Source organism: Mustelus asterias, chromosome 9, assembly GCF_964213995.1.
Source record: "Mustelus asterias chromosome 9, sMusAst1.hap1.1, whole genome shotgun sequence".
Taxonomy (NCBI): domain Eukaryota; kingdom Metazoa; phylum Chordata; class Chondrichthyes; order Carcharhiniformes; family Triakidae; genus Mustelus; species Mustelus asterias.
In genome coordinates, this window is record NC_135809.1 from 59,365,519 (window position 1) to 59,378,310 (window position 12,792).

The 12,792-nt window shown below is 43.6% G+C and overlaps 1 protein-coding gene across 3 annotated transcripts in view; it reads right to left on the reverse strand.

Moving 5' to 3' along the window:
• Window positions 1-12,792, reverse strand: part of LOC144498711 (xylosyl- and glucuronyltransferase LARGE1) — a 436,258-nt gene that overhangs the window by 38,205 nt on the left and 385,261 nt on the right. For all 3 annotated transcript variants that reach the window (XM_078220258.1, XM_078220260.1, XM_078220259.1), the window contains one exon: window positions 4,024-4,179. In XM_078220258.1, the coding sequence (XP_078076384.1) occupies window positions 4,024-4,179 (156 nt within the window). The remainder of the gene's footprint in view (window positions 1-4,023; window positions 4,180-12,792) is intronic.

Sequence of the window (12,792 nt, forward strand, 5' to 3'; positions counted from 1 at the left end):
AACTTGTGCATCAAGCTGCCTCATGTTTTGAGTCCCAATGTCTTAACGTTGAGGCAGAGCCGGGCAGGAGGAGGAAAGGGAAGGAAGCAAATCCTGCACTCGTGGGACGTCCTGCCCCAGTTGCCTAAAGATCTGTGGGTCGAGAATCAGCCAGTTCAGTTACATGAAGACTCGTGGCAGAAACCCGCGAGCCCGAGAGCACATCATTCTTCAATGAGAGGACAGCACCACCACGACCACTCGTCTCACCGTTCAAATTAGGCGCCCCTGCTCCAGGGCAGGCATTATGGCTGTGATTCATTGTGGATGATTTAAGATGCTGCAACAAGACCTCCTCCCTACCCTGCACACACTTCTCCATCTGTAGCATTCGCTCTGGGTAATGGGCAGGGGGTTGGGGGTTAAAAACCAAAACTTTTCCTGGGCTTTCAAGGCTTTATTTTATTTTCAGCCAATTCAAACCCAGGCTACAGAAACTGAAATGGGTACGTCATAGAATGATTTGGGGCTGTGCAAGCTAGTGTATTTGTAGTTGAGGATTCAAAACTATCAGAGTGAAGCACTGTTCTCCGCAGTACACAGCTGGTGGAATGTGCCACAAGATCCTGGGATCAGCCTTTCAAGAATGGTCAATGAAAATAAATAAAGCAAAAAAAAGCAAAACCCATTAAAACATAATAGGCTGGATTTTCAGTCCTACTGAAAGTTACAGAATCTGTACGGTACTGAAGGAGGCAGTAGTAACTTGCCTGCGCCAGTTATTAATGAGCAAAGAACATTTATTCACAGTAACAACTATATACAGAGCAATAAAGCACTGGTTAGGCCCCATTTGGAGTACTGTGAGCAATTTTGGGCCCCACACCTCAGGAAGGACATACTGGCACTGGAGCGGGTCCAGCGGAGATTCACACGGATGATCCCAGGAATGGTAGGCCTGACATACGATGAACGTCTGAGGATCGTGGGATTATATTCATTGGAGTTTAGGAGGTTGAGGGGAGATCTGATAGAAACTTACAAGATAATGAACGGCTTAGATAGGATGGAAGTAGGGAAGTTGTTTCCATTAACAGGGGAGACTAGGACGCGGGGGCACAGCCTTAGAATAAAAGGGAGTCACTTTAGAACAGAGATGAGGAGAAATTTCTTCAGCCAGAGAGTGGTGGGTCTGTGGAATTCATTGCCACAGAGGGCTGTGGAGGCCGAGACGTTGAGCGTCTTCAAGACAGAAATTGATAAATTCTTGATTTCTCGAGGAATTAAGGGCTATGGGGAGAGAGCGGGTAAATGGAGTTGAAATCAACCATGATTAAATGGTGGAGTGGACTCGATGGGCCGAATGGCCTTACTTCCGCTCCTATGTCTTATGGTCTTATGGTCTTAATGCAGATTTGATGCTTAGTCGCACATCCAGGATCTAAAACTGCTGGGATAAGCCCAGACAACCTGGAGTGAAGCCCCAACTTGGTTCCTGATTGGTCAGCCCGGGTCATGTGACCCTCTCAGAAGATTGCCCCTTAAAGGGGCCAGGCATCACAGAGGCCATTTGGCCCATCAAGTCGGCACTGGACTTATGGCTGGGCCGCCAAATCTCCCGCCAGGACAGGGCCCTAAAATCCAGGCCAAAATATTGATCCATAAGACGTCGGAGCAGAAGTAGGCCATTTGGCCCATCAGGTCTGCTCTGTTATTCAATGAGATCATGACTGATCCCAGGAGAGTTCCAGCTGCAAAGCAGACAGATTGTAGATTGAGGACGTGATTGACCCAGCTATACAACTGGTCTTTGAAAATCTCAAAGAACAAAGAAAATTACAGCACAGGAACAGGCCCTTCGGCCCTCCCAGCCTGCACTGACCATGTTGCCCGACTTAACTAAAACCCCCTACCCTTCCGGGGACCATATCCCTCTATTCCCAGCCTATTCATGCATTTATCAAGATGCCCCTTAAAAGTCACTCTCATATCTGCTTCCACTACCTGCCCCGGCAGCAAGTTCCAGGCACCCAACACCCTCTGTGTAAAGAAATCTGCCTCGTACATCTCCTTTAAACCTTGCCCCTTGCACCTTAAACCTATGCCCCCGAGTAATTGATTCTTCCACCCTGAGAAAAAGCTTCTGACTATCCACTCTGTCCATGCCCCTCATAATCTTGTAGACTTCTATCAGGTCGCCCCCTCTTTCGTTGATTTGAAATTAACTGGACAGCGCAGGTCTGTCATGCACTTATTGACCTGATCATCAACTTACCAAGTTAAATGACTAAAGAGGGTAAGAGGAAAGAGTCAAAGAGCAGGGGAAAGCATTACAGGGAGACACCGAATTGATTAGGGAAGATGTCAAAAAAATAATTGAATGTCAAAGAGGAACTACGATGTTGAAATATCAAAGAACCTAAAACAAAATAATAGAATATTCGGCAGGCATATAAGAAAGAGAAAATTGGATGGCCACTAAGGGATGGACAGGATAAAATAAAAATCACAGCAGTGATAAGGAAATGGTAAGTCATTATTTTGCTTTATTCAGTATTTACCAGGGAGACACCTGGGCATGGCCTCAGAAAATGAGATTAGAAATGATATAACTGCATTTATAATTAAAATAAGAGAAACATTAAATAGAGTAATCGAACTGAAAGATGATAAAACCCACTGGTTTGGACAGATTGCATTTGTGTGTTTTAAAATAATCTAAAAAAGAAATAGCAGAGACATGATTGCACATACTTAGTAATTCGTTAGACAAAGGTGCAGTGCTAGAGGACAGGCAGGTAGCTAAGATTATACCCAGATTATAGAAGGGAAACAGAACTTGTCTAGTGAATTACAGACCTGGAAACTCAACAGGGGGAAAAGAGGAAAAAGAAAATGGAAGAATAGCTAAAAATCAAAAATATAATCACAAACTGTCAGCACGGACTTCAAAAGGGAAAATCTTGCTTGATCAACCTCATTGAATTGTTTGAAGTAACAGAGAGTAGATATAAGGATAATTTGGTAGATGTTAAAAATCTGGATTGTTCAAAAGGCATTTGATAAGGTATTGCTTAATAGACTAATGAATATGGTCAGGGCATGTGGAGTCTGGGGACAAGGAATGGAATGGATTGCTAGCTGGCTGTGACACAGAAAGCAGGGAGTAAGAGTAACGAGTGACTATTCACAGTGTCAGAAGGTGGGGATTAGGTCACCTCACAAAGTTAGAACCACTGTTATCAACAATCTATTCTAACAATTTGACCTTGGAATGAAAAACTCAGTGGGGGATTTTCAGCTCCCATTTTCGGAGGTGGAGGGGGGCGGTGTGGAATCGGTGACGGCTGTGGGAAATCCCGCCTCTCCGCCCCCATTAGATTGTTCATTCGTGTTAGCATGAGGACGTGCTGATGTGAATCACAACAGGTCCGGCACACACGGCGAGCAGTGCCAGGGGGTGGGGACGTTGGGATAGTGTTTGGGGGGTTGGCGGTTCTACTTTTCGTTTTTTGTATCGGATCTTTTCTTAAGTTGTTGGCAGGGCATTTTTTTGGATTTTGTTTCTATGTTGCCTGCAACACGGTGGAGGAAACTGCCGGTTTTCCCGCCCGCTGACACACACTGCAAAACAATGAGAAATAATTCCATCCACAGTTCCTAAATTCGCAACATCAAATGGGGAGGGGAGGGGGGCAGAATAATTGGCAAATGAGTGTCCTGGCTAATGTTTATCCCACATAAACGAATGGCCTGCGCATTGGTCCATTGCTGTGAGCAAATTGACTGCTGTCTTTCCCGCCTTACAATTCTCCTCTGAAAGGCAGCACCTCTGACAGTGCACACTGCCTCAGCTTGAATTCTGTACTCACATTTCTGGAATTGGACTTCAACCTATGATTTCTGGACTTGAGAGGTGAGACTGCTACCCACTGACACCTCGGCATACACCATTCCCAGTGAACCCAAAGACTTCCCAGCCAAACAGCACTGACTGATGTTGGGTCACTTTCAGCAAGCTCTCAAGGCTTCCTCCACACTTACGTTTTGACTGTTCTTGTCCACCTCGCTGGGGCAGCCAAACAGCTCCCGACGCAGGAGATTCCCATCGTACTCCAGAAACGTCAGATAAAGATTCCGGAAAAACTCCACGTGCTTGTTTTTCACCCGCAGTTTCTTGGGAGAATTCCAATGGATCACCTGCAAGGACAACAAAGCACCATCAATGCCACACCCGCAGGCTAACCCAGGAATGCAGTCAGTATGTATCTCACAGTCTCACCATATGGAGGAGCCGGCTCACTAACACATTCCCTGTCCTCATGGTTACCAATTACCCTCTGCTGCTAAGCTTTCATTATCATTCTAATTTATTCTGTCTTGTTAATTCAGTATTGTTTCTTTTAAACAGTCGCTTGGTAGTACAAGAACTTGAATCTTGCTGAAAAGAGAGACAAGTTGCTGAAGCTTTTCATCTTGCACTCATCAGGACAAACACCAAGAATGCCAAATTTCAAAGGATCACAACAATTTATATTACATGAGAAGTGGGTACTGATGGGTTGGCAATAGACTCTGATTGGCTGAGTTGTTGTCATGAAAAAAGCAGAAGGGAAAAACAGACTCCCAAACACCCGGATAATTCAAAAAATATGCAAGGCGTGAACATATGCTTTTTGTTCTCAGAGACCTGGTCCCTGCATATGAATACATGTTGTTTATAGGAAGAAAGAAATGAATCACATTATGAGCTCAACTGCTTATTTTTAGTTGGTTGTTAGTGTAGCTAGTGGCACATTCAGGGTTATTCAGCCAGTGCTGTCGAATCACAGAATCACATCTAACAGCAGATATTTTCTTTTGGGTTTTACAACTGTGAGCTGGTTCGGTGCAGTCTGAACTGTAGCTTATTACGAATGACTGGAGGAACATGTTGTTTGATATGCTGGGACGTACACATCTGCCATTGCACTGACACAGAATTTCACACAAGACATTCCTCCATTGTATGGTAGGCAAAACGTCTTTCTGGACTGACAACAGTATCCTGCTACTGCAGTTACATTTTTAAAAAGATTTTCTTTTAAAAAAATGAGTATTTACTCTGCACTTCAGCTCCTGTCATTGCCAGTGGCCTCGGCTGGAGAGGAGTGCGTAAGATGAGGTTATGACGAATCTCACTCAGCCGTTTGGTGAGTGGGAGACAGAACGTTCTGGACTGATGCCAGGAAGCACTCCTTCATACAACGGGTAGTGGAAGTCTGGAACTCCCTCCCTCAAAAGGACATAAAGATTGAAAATGTCGAAGCTGAGAACTATTTTTGTTTTTGTTTGGCAGGGCATTGTGGAACCAAAGTGGAGAAAAGGAATTAAGAAATGGATCAGCCATGAATATTGTAACAAGCCCGAGGAGCTGAATGACTTACGTCAGCTCCAAATCCCAGGTGTGATGCTGGTCTGTGGAACCTCTAGCACCTATTTTGATTGACGTCCAGTAACTCCTCCACTGAGTGACTCCAGCGAGGATATGTTTCACATACTCAGTGGGTGCAGTGGGAGCTTGTGTCTGACTTTCCTGAATGGTCTCACAAGGAGTACTCGGTTTTATTGCCAGTGACATGGGAATTTTCTGCCCCATTCCTTTGGTTTTCAGGTGGGAAGCTGTGGACAGCTTTGAGACTGTTGACCCCAATTCTGCACCTATTAGGAGCATGCCTCCAGTTTACATCAGCCTAGGCAGCCTCATGAGCCCTGGTCTTAACCTTGCTGACCCGGGGTAGGTTCTTGTCAGACACCTCTACTTATCCTCTACTTAATACAGTATAAGCACCTGACCCAAAGCCGCTCCGTCCCTATCAGATTAACATTGAGGCTGTGAAATGTTCACAGGCATTGTTCGCTACATTTCCTGTAACTATGTTGTTGCTGGATTGCAGTAGAGTTAGGGGAGGGTTTATTGTACATTATGGTAGAGTTATTGTCGCTGGTCCAGTAATCCAGAGACCCAGGATCCAGTTCAAATTCAACCACAGCAGATGGCGAAACTTGAATTCAATAAAAATCTGGAATTAAAAGTCTAATGATGACCATTGTCAATATCATAAAAATTCATTTGTTTCACTAATGTCCTTGAGGGAAGAAAATCTGCCATCCTTACCCGGTCTGGTCTACATGTGACTCCAGACCCACAGCAATGTGGTTGACTCTTAAATGTTCCATGTAATGGCCTAGCAAGCCACTCAGTTCAAGCGCAATAAGGATGGGCAATAAATGCTGACCCAGCCAATGATGCCCGAATCCTGTGAATGAATATTGAAAGTGTATTGTGTTTAATTGTGTGCAAGTAGTGGGCATTAACTGGGGATTCACTTGAGATGAAGGAATAAATTATTCAGGGATGAATATTAGTCACGATTTGTAAATTGAGTTTGTGTCTTTATATGCTCTGTTTGTGAACAGAACTCCCACTTACCTGACGAAGGAGCAGCGCTCCGAAAGCTAGTGGCTTTTGCTACCAAATAAACCTGTTGGACTTTAACCTGGTGCTGTGAGACTTCTTACCGAGTGACAGGAAGCAGAGAATAGTGGCTGTTTCTCAAACTGGAGGAAGGTAGATAGCTGGGATTTCCATGGATCAGTGTTAGGACCACTGCTTTTTTTGATTGATATAAATGACCTAGGTCAGGATTTTCCACTCCAGTTCACGCTAGGCTGGTTTGGTGACGGGTGTGGAAAATATCGCGAGAAAAGCAAAGTCGTGTTTTACGTCAGCGTGAAAGCTTGATGAGAGTGTCCCCTCCCCCCGTCAGTGATGGGCTTGTTTCCCAGTGTTCAATCATTATAATAGATTACCTCCTGGGGCATCCTGTCCCATACGTTCGGGTTGAGAATGAGCCTGTTCAGACCCATGGTAGAAACACATCACCCTGAGTAGGTGAGATCGCCCAACTGATGGAAACCAGCATCATCGGAGGCTTTGGGGGAGGTCAGAAAGGAGTTAATGGGATGGCTCTGGGAATGAGGGACTTCAGTCACTTGGATGTATTGGAGAAGCTGGGGCTGTTCTCCTTGGAGAAACAAAGCTTTGAGCGGAAATTTGATCGAGGTGTTCAAAATCATGAGCGGTCGGGACAGATAATAGAATCATAGAATCCCTACAGTGCAGAAGGAAGCCATTTGGCCCATCGAGTCTGCACCGACCACAATCCCACCCAGGCACTAATCCTGTAACCCCATGTATTTACCGTGCCAATCCCCCTGACACTAAGGGGCAATTTTAGCATGGCCAATTCACCTAACCCACACATCTTTGGACCATGGGAGGAAACCAGAACATCCGGAGGAAACCCACAGAGACACGGGGAGAATGTGCAAATTCCACGCAGACAGTGACCCAAGCTGGGAATCAAGCCCGGGTCCCTGGGGCTGTGAGGCAGCAGTACTAACCACTGTGCCACTACGCCGCCCTTGGAGAACAACAGTTTCCACTGGCAGAAGGATCTGTAACCAGAGGACACCGGTTTAAGCTGGATGAGAACAGAACTAACGTCAATACTCACAATATGAGTGAGTGGTTAGAATCTGGAATGCACTACCTGGGAGTATGGTGGAGGAGGATTCAATTGTGTCTTTCAAAAGGCAATTAGATAAACACCTGTAGAGAAAAGAAAATGCAAGGCTACAGAGAAAGGGTGAGAGAGTGAGATGAGCTGTGTTATTCTTGCAGAGAGTCAGCATGAACACAACCATTCTTTAATTCTGTAAGTATTTAAAAAAGAAAAATACAAAGGGTCATGGGAAATGGGATTGGAGTAAAAGCTCCAGATGAGGAACAAACACTGGTATCAGCATAAAGAGCCGAATTGCTCCCTTCTGCACTTTTAATCCTGTTCATTTCTTTTTTATAACATATTTAATTCACAAAGCATAGAAGAATAAAAATTATATTGCAGAGATAAACAGAGCAGCTCAACTTCTATCTGCCAAGAATCATCCTTCGGTTCATTACAATAACCGGTTAGCCAAATAATAATGTATACAAAAGAGTGATGTACCATTAGAAGCATAATATTCATCCCACTCACAATGGGTCAGATTCTATTAATCAAATTAAATTAAATTGTTGCGCATGAGGACAAGCAAGCATTTGAATCATGGGAGGCAGTAAGATACTTCGACCTTCCTTGTCTAAATATAATAGATTTAATCTGTCTCACCACATTAGACTTAAAATTTCATTCTTAGGATGTGGGCGGCATTGGCTAGAACAGCATTTATTGCCCATCCCTAATTGTCCTTGAGAAGGTGGTGGTGAGCTGCCTTCTTGAACCGCTGAGGTCCCTGAGGTGCAAGTACACCGACAGTGCTGTTAGGGAGGAGGTGCTGGGATTTTAACCCAGTGATAGAACGGCAATATATTTCCAAGTCAGGATGGTGAGTGGCTTGGAGGGGGATTTGGAGGCAATGATGTACCCAGTCACATGCTGCCTTTGTCCTCCTGGTGGTGAAGGTGGAAGGTAATTTGGCAATTTGGCAGCACAGTGGCACAGTGGTTAGTACTGCTGCGTCACAGCGCCAGGGACCTGGGTTGATTCCCGGCTTTGGTCACTGTCTGTATGGAGTCTGCCCATTCTCCCCGTATTTGCATGGGTTTCGTCCGGGTGCTCTGGTTTCCTCCCACACTCCAAAGATGTGCTAGTTAGGTGCATGCTAAATTCTCCCTCAGTGTACCTGAACAGGCACCGGATTGTGGCGCCTAGGGGATTTTCACAGCAACTTCATTGCAGTGTTAATGTAAGCCTACTTATGACACTAATAAATAAACTTAAAACTTAAATTTAATATCTTAAAAATGGCACACACTGTGTTTGGTCTCCCCAAGCATTCCAGGTGAGCAGCGCTTTACTTGTACCTCTTTCAGCTTAGTCTATAGCATTTGCCACTCAGAATGCAGTCTCCTCTACAGGTTCTCAAAGGTTATAATCTCTGGATTACTATCCAAGCACGTGCGAATTGGCATAGGGTTAAGAAAATTAGGGAAGCAAAGACGTGGCTAAAGGAGTGGCACAGGAAAGAGGGGTTCAAATTCATGGGGCATTGGCATCAGTATTGGAGTAGGAGGGATCTGTACTGTTGGGACGGTCTTCACCTGAACCAATCTGAGACCAGTGTTCTAGCGGAAAGGATAAATAGGGTGGTCATAAGGACTTTAAACTAGCAAGTGGGGGTGGGGAGGGGGGCGGTAAAACTGCGGGAAGTATAATTGTTACTGGGAAGCAAAGCAGCAGGTTAGCATGTGGGGACGAGGGTTCAACTTCATATAACATTATGAAAAAAGTTAAAAGGAAGGAGAACTCAGGACTCCATTAATGTTATTAATGGAGGTGTTAGGATTCAAAAAGGTATTTAAAAAAACAGCATAAGGGCACGTTACCTAAATGCTCGTAGCATTCGAAACAAGGTAAATGAGTTGATGGTACAAATCATCGTGAATGACTATGATTTAGTGGCCATTATAGAGACATGGTTGCAGGATGATCACGACTGCGAGTTAAAAATCTATTCAGAAGAACAGACAGGAAAGTAAGGAAGGTGGTGTAGCTCTAATATTTATGGATGACATCAGGGTGGCAGTAAGAGATGATATAGGTTCTATGGAGCAAAAGGTTGAATCCATTTGGGTGGAAATTAAAAATAATAATGAGATAAAATCATTGATAGGTGTAGTCTATAGGCTATCAAATAATATCACGGTGGGGTTGGCAATAAACAAAGAAATAATTGATGCATGTAAAAATGGTACAGCAATTATCATGGGGGATTTTAATCTATATGTTGATTGGTGAAACCAGGTCAGTCAAGGCAGCCTTGAGAAGGAGTTCATAGAATGCATCCGCAATAGTTTCCTTGAACAGAATGTAATGGAATCTATGAGGGAACAAGCTATCCTAGATCTGGTTCTGTGCAATGAGACAGGAATAATTAATGATCTTACAGTTAGGGATCCTCTCAGAAAAAGCAATCACAGTATGGTTGAATTTAAAAACTAATGGAGGGTGCGAAAGTAAAATCTAATACCAGTGTCTTGTGCTTAAACAAAGGAAACTACAATGGAATTAGGGAGGAGTTGGCTAAAATAGATTGGGAGCAAAGACTTTATGGTGGGACAATTGGGGAACAATGGAGGACTTCCAAAGTGATTTTTCACAGTGCTCAGCAAAAGTATATACCAGTGATAAGGAAGGACTGTAGAAAAAGAGATAATCAGCCATGGATATCTAAGGAAATAGAGTTTAAAATTGAATGAAAATGCATACAAAGTGGCAAAGACTAGTGGGAAAGAAGAGGATTGGGAAATCTTTAAAGATCAACAGAAAGCCACGAAAAAAGCTATAAAGAAAAGATGGATTATGAGAGTAAACTAGCTCAGAATATAAAAACAGATAACAAAAGTTTCTACAAATATATAAAATGAAAAAGAGTGGTTAAGGTAAACATTGGACCTTTAGAGGATGAGAAGGGGGATTTAATACTGGGAAATGAGGCATTGAGCAGGTATTTTGTGTCGGTCTTCACAGTGGAAGACACAAATAACATGCCAAAATTGATAACTATGGCAGGTAAGGACCTAGAAACGATTATTTTCATGAAAGAGGTAGTGTTGGGCAAGCTAATGGGCTAAAGGTAGACAAGTCTCCTGACCCAGATGGAATGCAGGATACCAAAAGAGATGGTGGGGGAAATACCAAATGCACTCGTGATAATTTACCAAAAGTCGCTGGACTCTGGTGTGGTTCTGGCAGAATAGAAAACAGCAAATGTGACGCTACTGTTTTAAAAAGGAGGTAGACAAAAGGCGGGTGACTATAGGCCAATTAACTTAACACAAAAAAGGCTGCTGCATAAGATAAAGGTGCACGACATTACAGGTAATGTATTCGCATCGATAGAGGATTGGTTAACTAACAGAAAGCAAAGAGTGGGGGTAAATGGGTGTTTTTCTGGTTGGCGATCAGTGACTAGTGGTGTGCCTCAGAGAACAGTGTAGGGACTGCAATTGTTTACAATTTACATAGATGATTTGGAGTTGGAGACCAAGTGTAGTGTGTCAAAATTTGCAGATGACACTAAGATGAGTGGCAGAGCAAAGTGTGCAGAGGACACAAAGTCTGCAAAGAGATATAGATGGTTTAAGTGAGTGGGCAAGGGTCTGGCAGATGGAGTACACTGTTGGTAAATGAGAAGTACTCCATTTTGGTAGGAATAACAGCAAAATGGGTTATTATTTAAATGGTAAAAATATTGCAGCATGCTGCTGTGCAGAGGGACCTGGGTGTCTTTGTGCATGAATCACAAAAAGTTGGTTTGCAGGTGCAATAGGTAATCAAGAAGGCAAATGTAATGTTGTCCTTCATTGCTAGAGGGATAAAGTTTAAAAACAGGGAGATTATGTTGCAGCTGTATAAGATGCTGTTGCGGGCACACCTGGAGTGTGTGTATAGTTTTGGTCTCCTTACTTGAGAAAGGATGTAAGGGCACTGGAGGGGTTGCAGAGGAGATTCACTAGGTTGATTCCAGAGTTGAGAGGATTGGTTTATAAGGAGAGACTGAGTAGACTGAGACTATATGCATTGGAATTTAGAAGAATGAGGGGGGATCTTATAGAAACATATAACATTATGGAGGGAATAGATAAGATAGAAGCAGGGAGGTTGTTTCCACTGGCAGGTGAAACCTGAATTAGGGGGCATAGCCTCAAAATAAGGGGGAGTAGATTTAGGGCTGAGTTGAGGAGGAACTTCTTCACCCCAAAGGGTTGTGAATCTGTGGAATTCCCTGCCCAGTGAAGCAGTTGAGGCTACTTTGTTGAATGCTTTTAAGGCAAAGATAGATTTTTGAACAGTAAAGGAATTGAGAGTTATGGTGAGCAGGCGGGTAAGTGGAGCTGTGTCCACAAAAAGATCAGCCATGATCTTATTGAATGGCAGCGCCATCTGGCCCCTTGGAGGGGCCAGATGACCTACTCCTGCTTCTGGTTCTTATGTTCTTACCACGGGGAGATCACCACTTTGTGGAACAACTCTGCTCCGTCTGCAAGCATGACCGTGACATTCCAGTCATTTCCATTTCAATTCACCATCTTGCTCTCATGCTCACATTACTGTCCAGGGCCTGCTACCATGTCCCAGTGAAGGCCACCACAAGCTACGGGAACAGCATCTCATCTTTTGATTGTGCACTTTTCAGCCTTCTGAACTCAACATTGTGTTCCACAACCTTAGGCTCTGAACTCTGTCCTCCATTGTGATTACTTTCCCCCCCCAGAGTGAAACCTGAAGTGTGTGCAGATTAGGTGAGATTATGAGGAGGTGGATTTATTTGGATAGCCAGGGCATGCCTTGGAGAGATAAAGTACCCCTTTGATATGTCCTGGGACAGCTTTAGAAAAGGTCAGGCATCCTTTGTAATTGTTACAAGTAAATATGATTATGCATAAAAAGTGCACAAACTCATTAGAACTGTCAAAAAACTGTGAAGTTGTCAGAGAACTGTCAAAACTCACTGGAACTATTAAAACTCATTGGATCTGTCAAAGCCGCAGTGGATTTAACTCGGCTGGGCTTTAAATTTTTAAAAAACTGTCTGGAGTTTTAAAAAAATTGGTACCTGATATTTCATTCTGTCCATTGACATAAATCTGAAGGTCATTATTATGGGATGTGTGCTGCAATAACTGATTTTACAAACCAACATTATTACACTGAGGTGCCTGATGGGCACACAGTTTAATTAACAGCTCTAAGTAGTCATAGA